Raw genomic sequence first — 21,276 nt, 5'->3', positions numbered from 1 at the left:
AAACATATGACGTTTATACCAAACTAATTAGTTCTTGTTACAAACGTTCGTATATTTAAAAACGGAGGGAATAGTCAATAGAGCAGTGAAATACTGGAATTGCTTTTTTTTTAAAGATGGAATTGCTTTTCTCTCTCATCCTTCTTGGAAATAGTCAGGCCCTGTAAACAGTCCTTCAAAATTCCAACTTTGACACTATGCAAAAAGAAGATTTCCCATCACATCAAACTTGCGGTACATGTATGGAATACTGAATGTAGATGAAATCAAAAACTAATTACACAGTTTTGTTATACTTTGCGCTACAGTATTTTTTGTTGTCTGGGCACTAAGGCCTCAGTCTTTGTTCGCGTGCTGTGCCTCTGTTTCTGAAAAGGCATAAACAGTTCAGCACCTCTTCAAGTTCATCTTTTTGCAGCGTTGGCGGGTGTCAACAATGGGTAGGTGGGGGCAGTTCTCTGCACTTCTGCTACCTAACCCAAGCGGCAAGAGGGTGCTTTGACTCCTCTCCACTCTGCATACCATACCAACCTCGCACAGCCAGAAGAGGAGCCGCTCCACGCCGAGGATCTGCCGGAATGGCCGCTGACGCTGCATCTTCGTCGCCTCCGGCCGCCATCACCTGCCGAGGTACGAGCCGCCCCAGCCCAATTGCCTTTGGCCCTTTCCTCTGTATACTACTTGTGGCGCGGCGTAAAATTTGATGGCTTGCACGCAGCGGCGGTGGCATGGGGCCCGGGGCAGCCGCTGGTGATGGAGGAGGTGGAGGTGGCCCCGCCGGGGGCCATGGAGATCCGCGTCAAGGTCGTCTCCACCTCCGTCTGCCGCAGCGACGTCACCGCGTGGCAATCCAAGGTACGCACCACGCACCACGGCAGCAGTTTCTTCTGTTGCGTTTGCTACGGGTGGATTGAAATGTCAGGTCTCCTAGTTTTCCTTCCTCCGCTGAGAGCCTGAGACAAATGATCTCTGTGATTGTGATTGTGGATGTGCATCACATTCTCTCATTATCTGTTTTCTGTTTTGATTCCGTGACGACAGGCGCAACCTGATCTGTTCCCCAGAATATTCGGCCACGAGGCATCCGGGTGCGCTCACCGATCCCCTTCAAACTGCTGAGCCTTGTGAATTGCTTGTAAAACTGACATTTGAACACCTTTGATCTGTAGAGTGGTAGAGAGCGTGGGTGAAGGAGTGACCGAGTTCCAAGTGGGAGATCACGTGCTCACCGTCTTCATCGGGGAATGCCAGAGCTGCAAGCACTGCGTCTCGGGGAAGAGCAACATGTGCCAGAAGCTCGGCCTGGAGAGGAAGGGCGTCATGCACAGCGATCAGATGACCCGCTTCTCTGTCAAGGGGAAACCCGTGTATCATTACTGTGCAGTGTCCAGCTTCAGCGAGTACACGGTTGTTCATTCAGGATGTGCTGTGAAGGTCGGCCTGACAGTGCCAATGGACAGGGTGTGCCTGCTGAGCTGCGGTGTGTCTGCAGGTAATTCCTGAGGTTCAGAACTCCAGATTATCTGAGAGTTGCCGTGTTTGATTTTTCTGGTTCTGGGAATTGGTGCGCATATTCATTCTGATCATACCTTTGTTCATTGTTCCGTTCTCTAGGACTTGGTGCAGCTTGGAATGTTGCAGATGTATCTGAGGGTTCAAGTGTAGTTATATTCGGTCTTGGAACTGTAGGACTTTCTGTGAGTAGCTACATAAGCTTCCATTATAAATTCATTAGCACACATCAAGAACTGTACTTACAAGACATGTCTGCTGAGTTAGGTTGCTCAAGGTGCTAAGCTTCGGGGGGCGTCCAAGATTATTGGAGTTGATACTAATCCTGAGAAGCAAGAAAAGGGTATGTTGCACTGTCAAGTTATACATTTCCCCTATGAGCCCTCCTCATGTTACTTATTTCATTCATGGTACAGGGAAAGCTTTTGGCGTCACAGATTTTATTAACCCGAATGAATTGAGCGAGCCTGTTCAGCAGGTATTTTATAGCACACAATTGGGCACATGCTCATCACTCACCTTTGGGATTGTGCCGTTCTTCTTGACTGCTTACATGAAGAAGCTGCTGAGTTATAAGCTTATAATCAGACTATGAGCTACCAACATAATCAGGGCAAAATAAATTTTCATAGAAATATTCCCTCCTGGCACTACCATTTGGACTTAAAGACAGCGCACTATTTTCTACAGCTAAAGTTTTAAAATGCACTCTCGAATATGATGTGCTTCACGAATCATGTACCATGAAGGCTGAAGCTTATGCCAAAAAAGAAAAGAAAGAAAAAACCGATGTAAGTAGAATGTTCTGTTATGATTGCAGGTAATCAAAAGGATGACTGATGGAGGGGCAGATTACTCTTTTGAATGTGTGGGTGATACCGGAGTAGTTTCCACTGCGCTTCAATCATGCTCTGATGTAATTTCTCCTCTCACATTTCTTTACATACATATCACAGTTCATATATATTTCTCTTCTCACATTTGTTTGCATACATCCACAGTTCACATATTCGGTTTCTGTCTATTCATATGCATTTCCGACTTGCCAGGGTTGGGGAGTAACTGTAACTCTTGGTGTACCAAAAGCAAAGCCAGAGGTTTCTGCTCATTATGCATTTCTTCTATCTGGAAGAACACTGAAAGGATCTTTGTTTGGAGGATGGAGACCCAAATCTGATCTACCTTCATTGGTGAATAAGTATGCAGACAAGGTACTTCTGAAAACTTCTGCAGAAACAACTGTTTAAAAACAAGAGAAAAAAAATTAATGATAGTAATATATTGCCGCTTCTTCAGTGTGATGTGCCGTGTGGAGGCAAGTGTGGAAAGATGATCTTTAATATACATATTGAGATAATGGATGTTGACTATGTACACAACTGATGCCAGTAAAGTAGAAAACTATTCATTACTATGACACCTGGGATTGAATGCCAGAAAAATAACCTACCCTTTTATTTCATCTGTGTATGGGTTGGAGCTTTTTAGCTGAAAAATGATTTACGAAGCATAAACTTATATTGATTATTATATCTCGTCACTTATCAGGAAATTCAAGTTGATGGCCTAGTCACGCATGATATACCATTCGGTGACATCAACCGTGCACTCGAACTGATGCTAGAAAGCAAGTGCTTGCGATGTGTGATTCACATGTCACAGTGAGGATTGAACAACTGCTACAAATCTGCTCTTTTTTCCTTTATCACCTTTGTGGCTCAAGTATTCATCAGCACATCAGAGCTCACCCTTTTTGGCTTTTTTTTTGGGTTATCCTGGTAAATTTTGGTGTTGTAAATCAAAGTACAGAACTCTCAATAGAATCACATTGATTTCCCTTTGAATCTTGTTACTTGCTTCCTCAAGAGTTGCCCCTGTAACCTGTCTTACTGAAATTATACCGCTGTACTGTTTTTATGTTCCATGTATAAGCCATCAAGCCAATACTACGCTTCAGCTTGTTTTGATGAGTTGAGATTGGAAGGATTCTTGAATCTGTAACATTGTGTAAGACTGAATGATAACACAATAGAGGTGAAATTAATTGCTGATTTGACAGATTAAATTTTATTTTGAAACACTCAGAACTCCTATAGTTGAAGGACTATAAGGGACTCCATTAAACTCTTTGTGTCTTGTACATATGTAGTTCAAACTGAAAAGGCTTTGGATTTTTATCCAGCCATTCTTTTGCTGAAAAACAAATATCGCAGAAGTGCGCAAAAGGAAATCTACCCTGTAATTTAATTAAGCACCAAAATGATGGAAAGCATATGTGTTATCTTAAGGAAAGATCTTATGACTAATGTTCTTGAGGTTACAATTGGGCCCTTGCTGGAAAACAAATTATTTGAATTGGTCACAGGTAGTAAGAGCAATTTCCTCGTTAGTACTAGTCTTCTGCAAAGCTCCAGAATTTTGTTGTTTGTCAGCAGGCCTTCAGTTCTGTTCTTGTCAGAAGAAGCTTTCTTACAGGCCTGAGGTTGGCAATGAACTTTATAGATGGTTAGCCCCCTTCCACAACATATCTGATTGGGGAAGCTCATAATCTTCAGGGCTTAGAGCCAATGGAAAATCTGGCAATGGAGGTGGTGTTGCGATGATCTTGCTGACTCCTATGTTCGACGCTCTGAATTTACGTAAAAAAGAAAGAAACAGGATTAGCATATACGGTGACAGCTATTTCTTTGCCTCTTTCTTTGAGTCTAATTCTTACATTTGTTGTGTGTACAGGTCCTGGTAGCTCTGGACCTTGCTTTGTACATCTTTTGGGATCATGTCCAAGAGATATTTGGTTGTTCCAAAAGGAGCTGGGCTTCTGCAAAGTAAACAGGTGACCGAGATACATTAATATTTCACTGGTATGGAAGGCACAATAGTAGACTTGGAGCATTGAAGAGTCAAATTTAGATTCTCAAGCATAAAAGGAGAGGAAAAGACTTGGAACTGCTAAATGACCTTGATGCTGGAGGAGCAGAATGGAAGGCCTCAGAAGCTCTTTTGCTCTCATTGAGAAATTCTTCTGATGCCTGTAGAGCAGCTATTGCCATCTCTTGGGCTTTATCAGTTTCTCCCTCATCAAGAATTAATCCATGGAAATAGTAAGCAGCAGCCTGGCAAGGGAAGAAAATAAGAACGAAATCATGTAGATTTGTATAGATGATAAGTTGAAGATAATTTCATAGTGGAGAAATTATTCTGTGCTGCTCAGAACATTAATACAGGTTGCTAATCATCAGTTTGTAAATGTAATTTGGAAATCAAAATAATTGGAAAGAGAGAGAGAGTTAGCTCGTTTACATACTTTTGCTTCAACATATTTCCACTTTACAAATAGAGAATGCTTTTTTCCCCATCCATCTGACAAAGGAAGCTCTGGGATGCTATCCTTAACCTGTTTAACAATAGTTGACACTTATAGTGAAGAAGTTTGTTTCGCAATTGCTTGATGCAAAAAAAAGGGAAACTATGGTTCGAAAGAATAGGTTTATCACTTATGCATCCATAGGGCCTTGACATCAGGTCTGAGAAAGACACCTGTTTCCAGCATTTGATCATCTCGCAAGCTAAGCGTCTTTTTACTGCTAATGTTGCCTTTGGGTTATCGATTGCCAGTCCAAGTTGCATATCAACCCCCTGTAGAATTTTAAGATGATTAATGGCTCCAGCTGAACCCTGAGTAGCCAGATTTAATTGCAACCAAAGCATACATGGGACATGGCATTAAGGATAAACATTATAGCTGTTTTGGAATATCTGCTAAAACAGTACATGTCAAAAGAATTTGGTGCAGTACCTGACTAAGACCTTGCAAGCTAAGTGCTTTAAGATTGCCCTCAGCTAGATCTACTGGAAGTTCTCTTCTGAAATTAAAACATGAAACATTCATTAGATGTATTGCAAATATTGGCTTATGATATTCACAATTTTGGATCTTCTGGCATCAGACCTTCTTTCAGGTGGTATCTGTACAAGTACATGATGAATTGCACAGTCCAAATACCCGGCTGCCTTCAAGAAGAGATCAACAGTGGCCTGCCTGCTCTCTGCTCGTGACCACATGTGTTTTTGTTACCATCACAGCACAACATAACATGAAGGTCAACAGCAGTCTGATGTTGTCTCAGGTGTATGTTTATGCTGAACTATACCAACCTTCAGAGACTCTCGGTCCGTGACCGTCAGCATAGGACCGAGGAAGGAGGAGGTTGTTTGCCTGCAGGAAGCACACCATGGCCATCAAATGCAGCACGGACAGCACTTCGTACCAAGGATCTGCCATGGACGTCTCCTGCAGCTCAGCAATACACCACTCTGAAACGTTCAGAAGGATTCGCACAGATGCGTATTGATGGGGACTCGTCCTTACCTCAGCAACATCTTCTTGGTTAGCCCATACAAATTGTACTTTGTTTCTCAGCTCACTCCCTGTAATATTTATGCATGATCCGCAATAAATCAGGAAAGATGCTAACTTAACAACAGTTCTAGGAATATTGGATAAGGTAATCACCTCCTTTCACCAGTCCTAGCAGGGCCGGCAAGTACTCTTCCAAAGCCTGGAGGAGATTAGCAGTGCTAGACCCTCCTGAAAATCAAAGACTACAATCAAAGCAAAAATTCTGGTATTCACATTCAGCAGGAACAAGCTGGACAGGTTTCAGTTGCTGCAACGACCCAACTCACCGTGCTGCGCCGCAGCCCGTCGCCTTGGCTTAAGGGCGGTCGTTGATTCCTGCGTCGCCATTGCCACAATCCTTGCCCTCAGAGCTGTCAGCCTCTCCACTATGCTCTTGTCCAGGTGATCACCGAGTGTTTGTGAGAAGTCTATGTTTCTTGGTACCCGGAGACCCGGAAGGAAGACCACCACCTCGCCGACACTAGACAGTCTTCTCTGGCGTACACCAGGATCCCTCCATTTTGATGCTCCACAGCCCATGGATACTTCAAATCTGCAAGAACCATGCAGATGCAGGAGGGAACAGCAAGTAGATGTCGTCAAGAGCCAACAAGGAGTTTATAGCAGGATCTTGTGAAATGAAACTCAAAATTCAGTAAGGATGAAGAATGGAAGTTTTGCCAAGATAAAGTCTAAAGAGAAGTCACTGCGACGCAAGAACATGAAAGGCGATTAAATGAATCTTACCTTTGGTTCGTCCTTTCCGGTGGACTTTTAGCGTCTTCTTCAGCCACTCGCGCAAATGCGCAGTATCCAGATCAAAATCTAAAGCTTGAACTCTGCTTGCTCTCTGCAAACCAACTGCCGCGCATTCAATTTTATGCAAGCAAGTAGTGGAGTGGAAGGACGCAAGGAAGGAATGTTTATCCTATGACAGACCAACCAACATCAAAAGGAGGGTAAGACTTGATCAAATTTATGGACAATTTGGCAGTTCCTCCGTTGGAAAGACAAATAAGGTGAAGAGTAATACCAAGTTGAGGTTATCTTAATATTTAACAAGCACGTACGTGTATTATTGCTACAGAAGCAGTGCATCATCTGATACGTAGCATAACTCTAATATTTGCGTTTCTTTTACTAGTTCAATCAGTCTAGAAGCAATGGAAGGCCTCACTCTTTCATGGTGATTTTCGAGGAACAGAAAATTCAGAGGAAGATAATATCAGCTTACCTTGTCTTTGCCAAGATATCAGATTTGATGCTGATGCTTGTAGCAAACAATTTTTATTGGATGAATTTGGATCTGGGAAAGTAGAACCGGGGGGGGGGGGGGGGGGGGGGGGGGGGGGGGCGGCGGCGGAGATTGGTGGGGTCTTGTTGGCCATGACGTGTCTATTTAAAGGTCCGTGGCTCGCCATGGAAGATGGAAATGGAACAGCCAGGCACGAAAAGATGAATAAACGCCTACGACAACTCCATTAACTCGCCGATGTTGATTAAAAATTCATCGCAATCTCTTTTGACGAAAATACTCCCTGCCTTTTTCATGTCTGGAACCATTTTTTCTCCAATACCATACGTCGTGTACCTTTCTGGGTCTTGAACATTCGATGGAGATGGCAAATAGCCTCTTCAACTCTTTTGATGTATGTGCTCCATGGATGTGAGACCTGAGAACATGCACCAGGATGAGAGCCGGCACGATGCACAGCAAACTTCATCCACAGAACCGAAGTTTGTCATCTGCTTAGCTGCTTTGTCAATGAAATGTATTACTGTCTCGTGCTTGTTCGTTCAACCAAAACTTTCTTGACCGTGGCATAGGAAAGGCCAGGCCCCTCGCTGAAAGAGGAATGCTACTGGCCGCCGACACCGCCCCTGCCTGTTGGAGGTTTGATGGACGGATGGTCCAAGAAAGCCAAAAGCAGCAGCACGTTTAGTAGTGGCTCAAAATGCTCCGCAAATCGCTTTCGCGACAGCAGAATCCATCGCCTGTTAGGTGGGGGTGCGCGTTCCTGCATACTACTACGGCAAAATTCAGTGTATCAGATCTGCTGGCTGGTCGAAACTGCGTCAGAATTGGGTTCAGGGCCACAGCATGACAGCAGCATAACTAGTTTTTAATCTGCCGAAACAATCGTGCACCGAAGTCCACTACACGTACGGCTGGCCCCTATGACCCGGTTCATTATTTTTAGGCTCGTATCGTTTTTATAACGAAATTGGACTGGGGTCGTGAGTTCGGGACCGTATTCATTCCAGCTGGGCGATCCGGGGCCACAATTTTGATACCCAAATTAAGCTCACGAAATTGCTTAGGCCGACAGTGGTATCTGCCAACGTGTCCAACTACGACATAAATGAGCAATCGAGACAATTAAGTAACCAAACGCTAGAGCAGTAGCTCCAACCAAAGCAGCAGCTACACGAGTACACGTACGTTTCCTATCCGAAACGTAACAGGGGGTTGCCGGCACGCGAGTGACACCGGAGATGTGATTGCACGTCACACGGGTGCAGAAGTTTGTTGAATTGAATTGAAACGAAACCGAAAAAGATTGCTGCGTCTCTCTCGTTTAGTCGGCATCATCCAGGAACCATGGGAAGGGAACCGTATCGCCCCATCGCCTCCGCCGTAGAGCCACCGCCGGAGCGGCCTCAGCGCCCCACGTGGCGTCGTGGCTCTAGTCCTACTCGTCCAACGACGTACACTAGATAGCTGCCGGCACGATAGCGGCGTCCGTGGTGGAAGCTGGGAGCCACCGGAAAAGAGGCGTTTTTTGTCCTCTCGGCACGGGAAGACTGTCCAAAACCCAGTCGGGGAGCCGTCGGACACAGGGTGCGCGGCTCGTGCCCTCGAGTCGTGGCCGGCGCCGGCCAGAAGAAGGCGCGGATTGGCCACCAGTGGCTTCGAGCTCATGGTAATTCGACCGCGTAGCTACTAGCGGTGGCCGGTTCGACGACATGGGCGCGTGGGAGCGGTGCTTCGTATTGTGGTTCTAAGGAAGTTTTTGAGATCGGTTCATTGGTGCAGGTGTGTGTGTCGTGTGATGGCAGCGCATGCGAGTTTGCGACCGTGACGCCGCCTGCTCTTCAGTTGGAGGCTCGTGTATAAAGTTGTAAGCGAAAAATAAAATCCGGGCACATAGAGTTGCATTTGAAAGCACCCGCCATGTTATTGAAAGAAAGTAGTTCTTTTATGAGAATTTCGCCAACAAGAAAGTTCCCTTTTTTAGACTTGGTAGATTTAGGCGGGCCAGGGCCGCTGGCCAAGTGGAAAAAAGGGCCTGTTTGTTTGGGCTGCAGCTTTTCTTCGGAAAAGCCAACACTAGCTTATAGAAGATGTGTTTAGCTTTTTGAGCTCAAAAAGCTACGAAAAGCTCATAAAATTGAGCTTTTCAGTTTTTCATATAAACTCAGCTTTTCTGAACTTCCAGTTTTTTGAAAGCAGATTGTTGTTTATTCGAGCTTCTAACTTTTCATGTTGAGAAACTGTCAAAAAGTTCAAACAAACAAGGTCAAAGGCCCATTGCAAACAAAAGTGAAACTTGTAAGAAATCATCGTTCGTCGATCTGTTGCTTGTGAACTGTGATACCCTCTTCGTCCATACGAGAATTGATTACAAATGCTACAGCTAAGTGTAACGACGATAGCTGGTGTTCATCCTATACGACACAGTTTACATTGCTAGGACCTGCACAGCATCTACGCAGAAAGCCAGATAGACGTCGAGGTTGCATGGGTCTACGAAAGGCCCTACCGCCTGCCCCTGGTCGGAGTACGGGACGTGCGCCGGCTCACCTCGTCCATTATCGAGGTGGACAATGTAAAACAGAAGCTCCGTCGACCTATTTCCAATGCAGAAGTAAACAGCATTGGCAGCGATCGAAGGAAACAGCCTGGTAGAGATGGACAGCGCCCGAGCTGAACCGATGAACACCGCCCGGTCAGTGCCCACGGTGCTGGTTGGAACGAGCTTTCCCGCGTCGACGTCCACCTCGAACACCTCGACTTGTCGACGGTCTCTGCTGGCGCGCACCATGAGCATCCCGGCGTGGTCTTCGTTGCTAGATGGGGCAAGAAAGAACTCAAAGAAGGGCCTCATGGCCGGAGGCGCGGTGGTCGTCGTGGGCCTCGTGGCGGCTGTTGTTGTCTGCTTGATAACGTACACCAGCCGGGGCTCCGGGTGGAGCTCCACGGCAAGCACGTCCCCGGTGGACGTCGTAATGTAGAAGCGCCCGCGGATAGAGAGCGCGGAGCTGAAAGAGACGTTGGCCGTGCAGCCGTCGAGCTCGCTCGTGTCGACGAGAGCCCAGCGCGGCTCCCCGGGCCGGATGCAGGCGATCATCGGGATCACTCCATCCATGAAAATTACCATGGTGGGCGCGGAGGCCCCCGCCGCGCCGGCACCACTATTGATCACGCCGAAACCCCTGAAGCGGTAGTCGCTGTCCAGCACGGCCGTGGACGCCGCCTCGCCCAAGATGGAGAAGTCCGGGGCCGGGAGGTCGGCGACCGCGTGCGTGAGCGGGTTGAGGAGGCGGATGGCGGAGGTAGTCTTGCTCCACAGGACAAGTAGGCCCTCGGCGTAGGCCACCGCGTGGTGGCCGGAGAGCTCCGGGAATTCAGCGTGGGTGAGGGAGGCGCCCGTGGCGACGTTGAGCAGCCGGTACTTGCGGTCGCCGTAGTTACGGCGAAAACAATCTAGGTAGTTAATGAGCACGACCCAGTTGCGGGGGATGAAGCGGCTGTGCAGGCCGCGCGGGTCCTCCGTCGACTGCCGCCACGGCTTGCACACCGAGCGGAATCGGATGTACTCCGTCAAGTCGATGCCGAGCAGCCGGCCGGCGATGTATGCGGCAAGGTCCGGTGGAAGCTTGGTCCAGTCCCTCCTGCAGAACGCGCACGCATGAAAGGTAAGTGCTCAAGCGGCGATCGCCAGAGATGAAGTAAATGGAATGGAATCGGAATGTCACCTCTCTGGATCGCGGTCCAGTTCGTGCATCAGACGCGGAACGTCGCAGCCGGCCTGCCGCCGTTCTCTGGCCATCTGATCAGCCAAAGAAGACGTGTGGCTAAACCAGCAAGCGACGTGCTGCGCGTGTGCACAGAAAAGAAGACGTGCACGGGCGGGACCACGGGAGGCTCAGCTATGCGATGATTGATGAAAGAGTAGTATGCCCCATACCATGATTTCGGCGTCAACAGCTGATGATGGGTCCTTATAGTCCAGAATCTTTCTTCGTTCCAACCTTTTAATCCCTCAAACTTTCGATTTGTCGAAACTTTGGATCTTCCCTTGTAACTACCGATATATGCTATGTTTTAAGAAGAATCACAACATGACAACTGCTCCTGGAGCTAATCATTCTTGGCAATACCGGACTCTCCTTTCTGGGACAAATACCCTTGTTTCTTGCAACCTAGCAAGTTTAATACATCAACCACTGGAGTATATCGATTGTTTTCGGTGTCCTTCAAGGGTCTAGTGACGATCGAGATATTGACTCTGTCCAGGTTAGTGAATCAAGCATACTTACAGAGAGAGAGAGAGAGATTTAGAAAAAGGAAATTAATATTACGGTGAGTTTTGCACTCAACCATTCATTATTATAGTTGCAACCTCTGATTGATTAAAGCAAACTCTAAAAAAAGCAACAAAATAGAGACATACGCAAACTCAAACGACCAACTAAGCACTACGCCTATTAGAGGACAACCACCCCTGCTTGGCGAAAATCTCCATTGTCATGATCTCCAACATGTGACATGCCCATTTCATTCTTGCATCGGTTTGCCGCTCTCCTTTTGAAGGATGGGCCAAAAGCGTGGCCAATAGGTGGCCCCGAAAGTAACCTACAAATTAAATAAGAATACAATTTTTTAATCAAAGATAACATTATTTCTAGCCAACCATAGACAAAAATTGCGCTAATTCCCACCAGAATTCAAAATTTCAGCTGAATTTCGTCGAAAACCAGTGAATTTCAGCCCTACCGGTATGGATCGGTAAATAGTCATATCGGTACATACCGCTCAGTTTTCGGCCGGCATTGGGGCTGTCCTTCAAAATTATAGTCAAAATTTGGCTCGATTTAAAATATTTTCCCAAAATTTTGACCGAAAATCGGTGTACCAGTCTTGCCGGCCATCTCCGATATTTTCTCTTGATCCGGTAACTATAACACTGATCCCCACACAAACTTGAGATCACAATTTTGGATCTACTTGTAGCCAAACTGCAAAAAAGTTTGTAACGTTCTTTGGCGGTTGTAAACTTTTGGTTAGAAGGATAATTCAACCGGATATCCAGCAAGGAAATGACCAAACAACAATAACAGTTGAACACACAGTATGCGGTATGATCAAATGCTCAGCTAACATACAAGCCAAATCAATATAGGGTCCACACAGTATGCGGTATGATCAAATGCTCAGCTAACATACAAGCCAAATCAATATAGTAGCCTAGCTCGCACCAAGGAGCCAGGCCGGCCAGGGACAGGCTCGGCGCATGCAATATGCGTACATTTGGTTATTTGTTTCATGTCAGCCGGTTATTTGTTTCATGTCAGCCAGGCCACACAGAGATACTGATTGGTTGCACTGATGTACCCACAATTCAAAAGAGAGATGCAACATATGTTTGATTGGTTGCCTGCATATAACATGTTACAATCACCTCTTGCATACAAATGGTCAGATTACCACCGTATGTCCCTGAGGCTCAAACAACAGCATGTTCAACTAAGTATTACATAAATTTGCAAAGCAAAAATACCGTATATCCCCTGAAGCCATCCACTTGAGCATGACACGCCTTCCAGGTAGAGAAACTCTAGTTTGGTGTCCAACAGTTACTACATACCGAGCCATAGTTGAAAAAAAACACAGCATCATCGGCAATGGACAAAAATGCTCAGGACAGATCAAACCAAGTTGAGATGTTATCAGCAGGTACAAAGAATCCCAGGTGGAGAAAACTCTAGTTTGGTGTCCAACAGCTACTATATCAAGCCATAGCTGAAAAAAAAAAGAACATAGCATCATCGGCAATGGACAAATATGCTCAGGACAGATCAAACCAAGTTGAGATGTTATCAGCAGGTACAAAGAAAACATAGGGAAAAAGAGTGCAAATAAGTCAACACAGCAACAAGAACAAGAATAGATGGATAAAAAGTTGCAGAATACATCATCATTGGCAATGGGCATATGCTCAGAATAGTAGTACCACATCATAAGAATGGAATGCTTACCTACATCCGACCTCTTGATTATGGCAATCCTCCCAGGTGGAGAAAACATAAGGAAATTACCAATAAAAATGATAAGTAGGTAGTAAGTACAATGATAAGATGAGCAATTAACAATTGAAAGAAGTCCACATATCATCATTGGTAATGGGCATATGCTTAGAATAGGAGTACCACATGAACAACAAGGTACCACATGAATAGGCAGTAGTGAAAATGCAAACAGGAATAGTAGGGTAAAATGGAGAACATAGCATCATTGGCAATGGACAAGTATACTCAAAAAAATTCACAACAATGAGATGAAACCAACAAGCAAAATGAAACAGATGTAGAGTAGTGTAAATAAGTTATCAATCATCATTGGCAATGGGCATATGCTCAAAACAACCACATAACCAGATTGTCATGACATCAAGTAACTCATAGTTAAGTTACAAATCCAAACAGTCTAGGATATATAGTGCTTGCAGCTAGAGTGCCATATAGTCAATTACCAACTATAAGGTATAGTTAGTAAAAGAGAGGAGGTTATCTGCACAAAAGATGGATCAACAGATCAACTGGTCACTAATCAGGAGAGGCAACTAGGAGAAGGCTCACAGCTCAGGAGAAGGCTCACTGCACAAAAGAATGCTCACTGCACAAAAGAAGTCACCATCTGATTAGCAGGCTCACTGCACGTAGTAGTGCTTGGCCAAGAAGGTCCTCAGCCACAGCACACGGTGAGAATCATTCATCTTCACAAATGCAGTACCATGAGCCTTGTTGCCAAGCAGGTGCTCATAGGCCACCATCAGTGCTTTATCAGTGAATCCAGGCATGAACATGAGAGCATCATACAACTCAAGGCGGACATCTTCAACCTTGGTCTAGAGAATGGCATTTGCAACATTGTTCACTGCATCAGTCATGCCAGTCATGACAATAATGTCCCCCTCACTAAGCATGGACCTCTTCCTCTTGTTGCCTGCATCAAACCCAGCAACAGCATCCTGACTCTTGGGTGCCTCTCCAAACATCTTTGTCACATCATCAACCTTCATGGCATCTGGCTCAAATTCAGCAAAGTTAGATGGGGAGCCCAAAGGCTCACTAGATTCCACGGCAAACTTCCCTGTAGCCAGGACATTGCCAAATATGATCTGCATCTACTGCTAGTTCTCTATTGGCTTGTTCAACAAATCAGCATCCTTAGGGTGTGCCTGAAATCCAAATATGGAATGGTGAGCATAGGTTATCCTCATGAAGTTATGAAATAGATCAACAACCAATATAATTCATGAAGTTATACTTGGTTAGCGTAACACACCTTGATATGCCCTCAGTAGTGCTCATCCTCCAAAGTGATCATGAAGTTATCCTCATCCCACAAAGCACCACTAAGTTCTCTAAGCTTGATGACCCTGATCCACCTCTACCTCCACTTGCGCAAATGGTTGTAGATCTGGGTGCCAGTCACCTTATTGCCTTAGAACTCATGCACAGCCTTGGCAACTTGGTTCAAGTGCACTTTCTTAAAACCTTTGTCAGTTCTCACACCAGTGGAGATTAGCTGGCACATGCGGCGAAGCACAAATGCGGACATCACATTGGTCCAACTCATTGCAGCCCTCGCTGCTGCCCAGCAGCACCACCAACCTGGCCACTAGCTGCGCCAGTAGCCTAGCCAATAGCAGCAGTAGCAGCCTGGCCACCAATAGTAGCAGCAGCCTGGCCAGTAGCAGGCTGGATAGCAGCTTCAGCGGCCTCAAGCTCCACAACCAAGTCAAAGTGAATATTCTCTTGTGCCTTCTCCTAATGCATATGATGCCACCCAACTTAGATGTGAGGAAGGGAGCATAATAGGACAGAGGAAATCATCAAGGAAGGGAGCATAGTAGGGCAGAGAAAATCATCAAGTAAACAAGAAACAAGTAATCAAAGGAAACAGAAGAAGTAATCATCATTGCACACTTGTCCAATGCATCAGTTATAAAGAAACAGAACAAATAATCATCATTGCACATTTGTCCAACGCACTAGTTATAAGGAAACAAAATAAATAATCATTATTGCACACTTATCCAATGCATCAGTTATAATGAAACAGAATAAATAATCATCATTGCACACTTATCCAATGCATCAGTTATAAGGAAACAGAATAAATAATCATCATTGCACACTTATCCAATGCCTCAGTTGAAAGTAAATGAATTAAACAAGCATCATACAAACTTGTCCAATGCATAAGCTTAGGAGCTTACATTATCCAGAATACAAAGTGCAATAACCTACTACATGCATCTAAATGTGAGCATTACCCCTATTGGCCCACATTTGATTAGCCCAATCATCTCTAATAGTAGCCCATGCTGCATTGTCATCCATAGCAACCCCATGCCCATGACTAGTATTGGGCTCCCAAGTGGACTCAAGAGGAATAACCTCATCAGTACCATGCCCAAGTATACAATTGTGTAAAATGCAACATTCAAGGACCAACTTGACTTGTGTTTTGAATGGATGAAAAGGTTTGTTGTCAATAATGCGGAATCGATTTTTTAAAGCCCCAAATGCCCTCTCAACTGTTACATGCAGACTTGAATGCCTCAAATTGAACAACTCTCTTAGATTGGTTAGATAGTTTCTACCACCAAACTCATTAAGATGATATCTAGTGCCTCGGTAAGGAGGAAGAAATCCAGGATGACATGCATATCCAGCGTCTACTAGGTAGAATTTCCTTAGAAAAAGTATACAAGTGTATTAGTCCTATTGTTGCATAGTTTGTGACTTTAATTATCTACCCATGATAAGTTAGTTACCTTGTGGGACACTTAACCCATCAGCCCGCTCTAGTGCATCAGCAAGAATAGTAGCATCATGTGCTGACCCCTCCCAACCAGCCAAGACATACGTGAATTTCAAATCAAAGTCCACTGCAAGTAGCACATTTTGAGTTGTGTAGTGTTTCCTGCCCCTAAGCGCTGATTGCATCTCGGCTGGGACTCTAGCATAGATATAAGTGCCATCTATTGCCCCAACAAATCCTATAGGAAACCCAAAAATTTAATTACAAAATATGCACTCAAGTATGCAGCATTTGATTGTAAGGCTGACTATTTTATTACCTTAAAATATGGGTACCATCTTGAGCTGTTTCTAATCTTAAGAGGTTTCTCATTTGATGGAGGCTTAATCATATCATGCCTAAGTTCACCAATAGCATACAACACCTTTTTGAAATATCTACTCACTGTCTTTACAGACCTCCTCCAATTTTGGTGTATAAATCAAAATCTTTGGTTATGCCCAACAACATGAAGAAACATTGCAACTTGCTCTTCTACACTGCTATGTATGGTGTCTCTAAGCAAGTTTCTGTCTCTAAGAAAATTGCATAGCTAAAAGAAAGAAAGGAGCTATTCTCATGCGAAGCATATTTACACACTCTACATCATTGCAGTTATAAATTTTATCAAGTTCTTTTGTCATTCCTCATCCATAGCACTCATTGGGGCATAAGTAATCTGAGGTCATGAGCATTGACCCATTCTAATCCTATTTAGGAAGAATGCATACATGGCAATGACTAGAGCAACTGCATGAACAATAAGCATGCGTCTCTTGTCTTTAAGAGCCATCTATATAAATAACAAGTAACATAGCCTTTAGTGTTTGCATAAAAATGCACAAATGGCATGGTTAATAGGACAAGTATGCTTAGATTCTTGATAACAGACATCATTGACATGGACAAGTATGCTCAGATTAATATCATAGGCATCATTGACATGGACAAGTGTGCTGAGATTAATATCATAGGCATCATTGACATGGATAACTGTGCTCAGATTAATATCATGGGCATCATTAACATGGACAAGTGTGCTTAAATTAAATAGCACAAATCATCAGTATGGACACGTATGCTCAGAATAAGAGTTGCCATCAACCATGAATAATATGAATCCATCATCATTTCCATCACAGAAAAATCATTCAGAGCATCGTATAGTCATATATGCGACCACATGATTTGAACAAAGGGGTTGGGAAGAGGGGTAAGTGATTTTTTTTACCGCAATACAAGTAACAAGAAGCCAGTCCACAAACAGATCAGGAGTGTGCAGAGGTAGGGTAGACTCAGATCTGAAATCCTGCACAAAAATAAACTTTATTTTACTCATCTTGCTTCTAAAATACAAGAACACGGCAGCACAAATCAAGATCTAGGCCACAAAAAGCATGATTTTTACCTTTGAACAACCAAAGAACGCAGATCCAGTGGGGGCCTGCCTATTTGAGATGATTAAGTCACGGAATCAATGGCCTTTCACACAGTCTAGGGTTACGAAAATGAGGAAAACCTTGCAGCACAGATCTGTGAAGAACTCTACCCTGCAAACGAAAGAAAGGGGAGAGGAGTGGAGATTAGAGCCTTCACAGATCAATCGAGAGAGGAGACGAATAGAGGAGGGGAGACGAATTGGAGAGCCTCTCACCTACTGGGTGATGGTGAAATGAAGAGTGCACGAGGAGGAGGGGGAGGGGTGAGGATTTATGGGTGGCGGATGGCGCGAAATCGGGGTGGTAACCCTAGAACTTCCCGCATGCACGCGCGCATCCACTTTCGCCCCACGCGCGCTCGCCGCCGCCTCACGCGAGCCTGGCTTCGGGGAAACGAAGGTTCTGGCCGCACCCCGGGAGACAGGCTCCACGACCCCTTTTGCATGCAGTGGGCTAGGCCCAGCACCGAGCCCAGGTAACCAATTAGCCTGAGGTCGCATGCGGGGAGCCTGGATGAGGGGGCGTGCAGCGAACTAATCAGCCTCCTAGTAGCTGATTCAAAGTGTAGGTATGACCAATTCAATTTGATTTTGGTATGAGCATCCTCACATGGCCACGTAACTTGATATTGTTCATGGATCATGATTTAGAACAAGCTAAAAATATGAAGCTATTGCTCTATGTCTTTGAACAATTATCAGGACTAAAAATTAACTTCCATAAGAGTCAGATCTTTTATTATGGAGAGGCTAAATGGTAGAGCCAGAATATAATGATTTGTTTGGCTATGCCCTAAGGCCATACCCTTTCTGGTACTTAAGTATCCTGATGCACCACCATAAACTCGATAATGCAGATTGGAGTGTAATCGAGGAAAGATTTAAAAACAAACTAAGTACTTGGAAAGTTAAACATTTATCTTACGGCGAACGGCTGACTTTATTGAATTTAGTTTTGAGTAACCTTCCCATGTTCATGATGTCCTTCTTTGAAATCCCTAAAGGTGTCCTTAAAAGACCGGACTTTTATCGATCTAGATTCTTCTAGCAAAGTAATAATAATGCCAAAATTTGCCATAGGATATGCAAAGTGAAGGCATTTTGCTGTGCAACACCATTTCAAAAAGTGATATGCTGGAGGACACTACATTTTGGTGGCAATTTGCTGGAGGACACCGCCACCATTATAATATTATTCCCCAGCTGAGGAGGAGAGAGAATTGTGAGGAAATATCTTTGCCCTTGGTCCCACTCATTAGATCTTTCTTCCTCCTCCCTTCCCTTCTCTTCTTTCTTCTTCCTACTACTTTGCTTCCCAATCCTACTCTCCATGGTGCAACAGCTCACGAACGTAGGCCCGCACTGCGCTGCTTGCCCGTGATGCCGCTTCACCTGTGGGGCCGCACGGCGAGCTGCCAAGCCCTGCGTCACTTTAACCTCGGTGGCGCGCATTGCCCCAGCCCTTGGCGAACGCGGGACCATGCTACCTGCCCGCATGGCACGCTGGTCGTCGCTCCTTGCCGACCATGGCGCCTACTCACCCAGCTAGGCCGCGCGTGAAGCCGCCACGGGGCCACCACGCTACCCGTATTGACTGCGGCCGTGGCATCTGACCGGGGGAGCTCCTGTGCCTCCCCGCGGCCTCTCTCGCCGCCACCGCCGCCTGTTCCTCGCTGCGACCGTATCCCCCCATTGCTTCCTCGCGACCATCACCGCCCATGCCTCCCAACAGCCGCTGCTCGTGCCTCCGACTCCTATGCCTCCCTACCTGTGCCCTGCTCGGTGCCGCGCCCGCACCTGGCCATGGCTTCGAGCTCACCCGCTCCGATTTGCTTGAGCTTGGCTGCCACCTGCGCAGGAGACTGCCGTGGAGCAACGTAGGTGGAGATGCTTTGGACAACGGATGGATGGGATGGGGAGGTACTCAGGCCGGCGGATAGCACACTAGCAACCTTGAAGAAAAGGGGAGAAGGAAGAAGAAAGGGGGGAGGGAGGGAGGAGGAAGAAACATATGGCGAGTGGGACCAGGGGCAAAAACAACATTTCCTCACTATTCTCTCTCCTCCTCAGCTAGGGAATAATATTATAATGGTGGCAGTATCCTCCAGCAAATTGCCACCAAAATGCAGTGTCCTCCAGCATATCACTTTTAAAATGGCGTCCCACAGCAAAACGCCTTCATTTTGCATGTCCTGTGGAAAATTTTGCCTAATGATAAACAAAAATACCGCCTAACCAAATGGATATCTTGTGTCATCCCAAAGATCAAGAGGTTTTGGGAAAAACAAATCTCTAAATTAAAAATAAATACCTTCTCAGCAAATGGTTTAAATTACTTAACGAAGACGGCAACTGGCACTCTACTCAGAAATAAATATCTGGGTTCAAAGTGTTTGTCTCAGGTTCAAATCAAACCAAGAGACTCACATTTTTTGAAAGGTCTATTAAAGGTTAGGGAAGATTTTCTGAGATGTGGGACCTTCAAAATAAAAGGTGGGTCGCAAATCAGATTTTAGGAGGATACTTGGGTGGTCTCTAAACCTTTGAAAGATTACTTTTCTGGATTGTATAACATTGTCCATAATCCCCATGAAATAATGGCAAATGTGATAAATTAAATGCCGTTGAATATCTCTTTTCGGATAAAATTAGTTGAGGATAAACTAGTAGCTTGGCATAACCTAGTAGTTAAAATTGCTATTTATCGGCTTTCTAATGGGAGGGACATTTTTCCCTGGGACCTACATAGTCACGGCTATTTTATTCATCAATAAATTCACATGGAAGCTAAAAATTCCGCTAAAAATAAATATTTTCCTTTGGTACCTCCAGCGAGGTGTGATTTTAACAAAGGATAATTTAGCAAAGCAAAGATGATCTGGGAGTTAAAAATATTGTTTCTGTAATTGTAATGAAACAATTAAACATCTCCTTTTTTACTATCAGCGTGCTAAAACTATTTGGAGGATTGTTCATATAGCTACTGGGTTAACTCCACCTAAATCAGTATCTCATATGCTTCGAAACTGGTTTATGGGTATAAGAAAGAAAGAAGAGGTCGTAGCTCTTATGTGGGCTATTTAGTGTACGCGTAACGATTTGATTTTTGAGAAAAAACGGTTTACCTCTTTTATGCAGGCTGTTTTTAGGGAGCATTTTGGTTACGATTTTCATCTCTATTGCAGCACGTGGAATCAAGAAAAACTATCTGTTCAGCAAGCAAAGTGTTGGAGATTGTCGCTTTGGATATCTTCGCTAAGAATGGATGGAAAAGTAATAATATTTACATGCGTATATCTTTTTCTTTTTTTTCATCAGCTTTTGAGCTGATAATGTTGTAAACTTAGCTACGTGCTGTTACAGATTCCGGAAACATTTCTTTTTTAAAAAAATATATAGTTTGATATCTACATTGTTCCGGGCAGAAAATCAGCGCAGCAAGCCAGAGAAACGTCGAGGTTAGTTGGGCCAAAGAATGACGCTTCACTCCAGTCAAAGGACTCCATTTCGAGTGCCGGTTCACCGCGCCAGTTATCGTTGTGGAAGACGTAAAACAGAGGCCCCTGCCCAATGCAGAAGTACACCGCGGGTTGCGTTGGCAGCGATGGAGGGAAACAGCCTGGTGGAGACGGACAACGCCCGGAGTGAACCGATGAACACCGCGCGGTCGGCGCCCACGGTGGTCATCGGAATGAGCTTCCGTCCGTCGACGTCCACCTCAAACACCTCAACGTCAGGGTGCTCACGCTCATCGCTCATGCTAGCGCGCACCATGATCATCCCGGCGGCGGCGTCGTTGCTAGACGGGGCAAGAATATAGGAAGACATTGC

At 45.0% G+C, this 21,276-nt stretch overlaps 3 protein-coding genes across 6 annotated transcripts; 1 reads left to right on the top strand and 2 right to left on the bottom strand.

Moving 5' to 3' along the window:
- The first annotated feature begins 381 nt into the window (after positions 1-381).
- On the top strand, positions 382-3,468 carry LOC117863731 (alcohol dehydrogenase-like 6). Its single transcript, XM_034747557.2, has 10 exons — positions 382-630; positions 719-855; positions 1,042-1,088; positions 1,170-1,492; positions 1,615-1,697; positions 1,780-1,855; positions 1,929-1,990; positions 2,333-2,428; positions 2,562-2,723; positions 3,061-3,468. Exons 1-10 carry the CDS (start codon positions 579-581, stop codon positions 3,175-3,177), a joined length of 1,155 nt encoding a protein of 384 aa, XP_034603448.1. The 5' UTR covers positions 382-578; the 3' UTR covers positions 3,178-3,468.
- Positions 3,469-3,608: 140 nt separating this feature from the next.
- On the bottom strand, positions 3,609-7,245 carry LOC117863712 (uncharacterized). 4 transcript variants are annotated; one of them, XM_034747538.2, is made up of 13 exons: positions 7,146-7,245; positions 6,659-6,772; positions 6,199-6,464; positions 6,026-6,100; positions 5,882-5,940; positions 5,668-5,803; positions 5,462-5,558; positions 5,309-5,375; positions 5,007-5,148; positions 4,817-4,926; positions 4,471-4,625; positions 4,229-4,330; positions 3,609-4,141 (listed from the first exon to the last, which is right to left on the bottom strand). In XM_034747538.2, exons 3-13 carry the CDS (start codon positions 6,449-6,451, stop codon positions 4,009-4,011), a joined length of 1,329 nt encoding a protein of 442 aa, XP_034603429.1. In that variant the 5' UTR covers positions 6,452-6,464; positions 6,659-6,772; positions 7,146-7,245; the 3' UTR covers positions 3,609-4,008. The 4 variants fall into 4 exon arrangements, with proteins under 4 accessions (XP_034603429.1, XP_034603437.1, XP_034603422.1 ...); XM_034747546.2 differs by having other exon boundaries at positions 6,659-6,761; positions 7,146-7,243; XM_034747531.2 differs by having other exon boundaries at positions 6,659-6,839; positions 7,146-7,220.
- Positions 7,246-9,456: 2,211 nt separating this feature from the next.
- Positions 9,457-10,994, bottom strand: LOC117837023 (uncharacterized). Its single transcript, XM_034716577.1, has 2 exons — positions 10,892-10,994; positions 9,457-10,807 (listed from the first exon to the last, which is right to left on the bottom strand). Exons 1-2 carry the CDS (start codon positions 10,963-10,965, stop codon positions 9,595-9,597), a joined length of 1,287 nt encoding a protein of 428 aa, XP_034572468.1. The 5' UTR covers positions 10,966-10,994; the 3' UTR covers positions 9,457-9,594.
- Positions 10,995-21,276: the final 10,282 nt, after the last annotated feature.

The sequence above is a fragment of the Setaria viridis genome, chromosome 1 (assembly GCF_005286985.2).
Source record: "Setaria viridis chromosome 1, Setaria_viridis_v4.0, whole genome shotgun sequence".
In the NCBI taxonomy this organism is placed as follows: Eukaryota; Viridiplantae; Streptophyta; class Magnoliopsida; order Poales; family Poaceae; genus Setaria; species Setaria viridis.
Note: the sequence above shows the minus strand (reverse complement) of the source record. Positions and strands in the feature narration are given on the sequence as shown.

Coding starts and splice junctions, on each gene's coding strand:
- LOC117863712 (XM_034747538.2), bottom strand. CDS start 6,451: ATGGGCTGTGGAGCATCAAAATGGAGGGATCCTGGTGTACGCCAGAGA. Junction 5,804..5,881: donor ACCAAGAAGATGTTGCTGAG/GTAAGGACGAGT, acceptor GCTGAGCTGCAG/GAGACGTCCATGGCAGATCC. Junction 4,927..5,006: donor AAGGCCCTATGGATGCATAA/GTGATAAACCTA, acceptor CTTCACTATAAG/TGTCAACTATTGTTAAACAG.
- LOC117837023 (XM_034716577.1), bottom strand. CDS start 10,965: ATGGCCAGAGAACGGCGGCAGGCCGGCTGCGACGTTCCGCGTCTGATG. Junction 10,808..10,891: donor CTGGACCGCGATCCAGAGAG/GTGACATTCCGA, acceptor CGCGTTCTGCAG/GAGGGACTGGACCAAGCTTC.
- LOC117863731 (XM_034747557.2), top strand. CDS start 579: ATGGCCGCTGACGCTGCATCTTCGTCGCCTCCGGCCGCCATCACCTGC. Junction 1,089..1,169: donor TTCGGCCACGAGGCATCCGG/GTGCGCTCACCG, acceptor TTTGATCTGTAG/AGTGGTAGAGAGCGTGGGTG. Junction 2,724..3,060: donor TGAATAAGTATGCAGACAAG/GTACTTCTGAAA, acceptor GTCACTTATCAG/GAAATTCAAGTTGATGGCCT.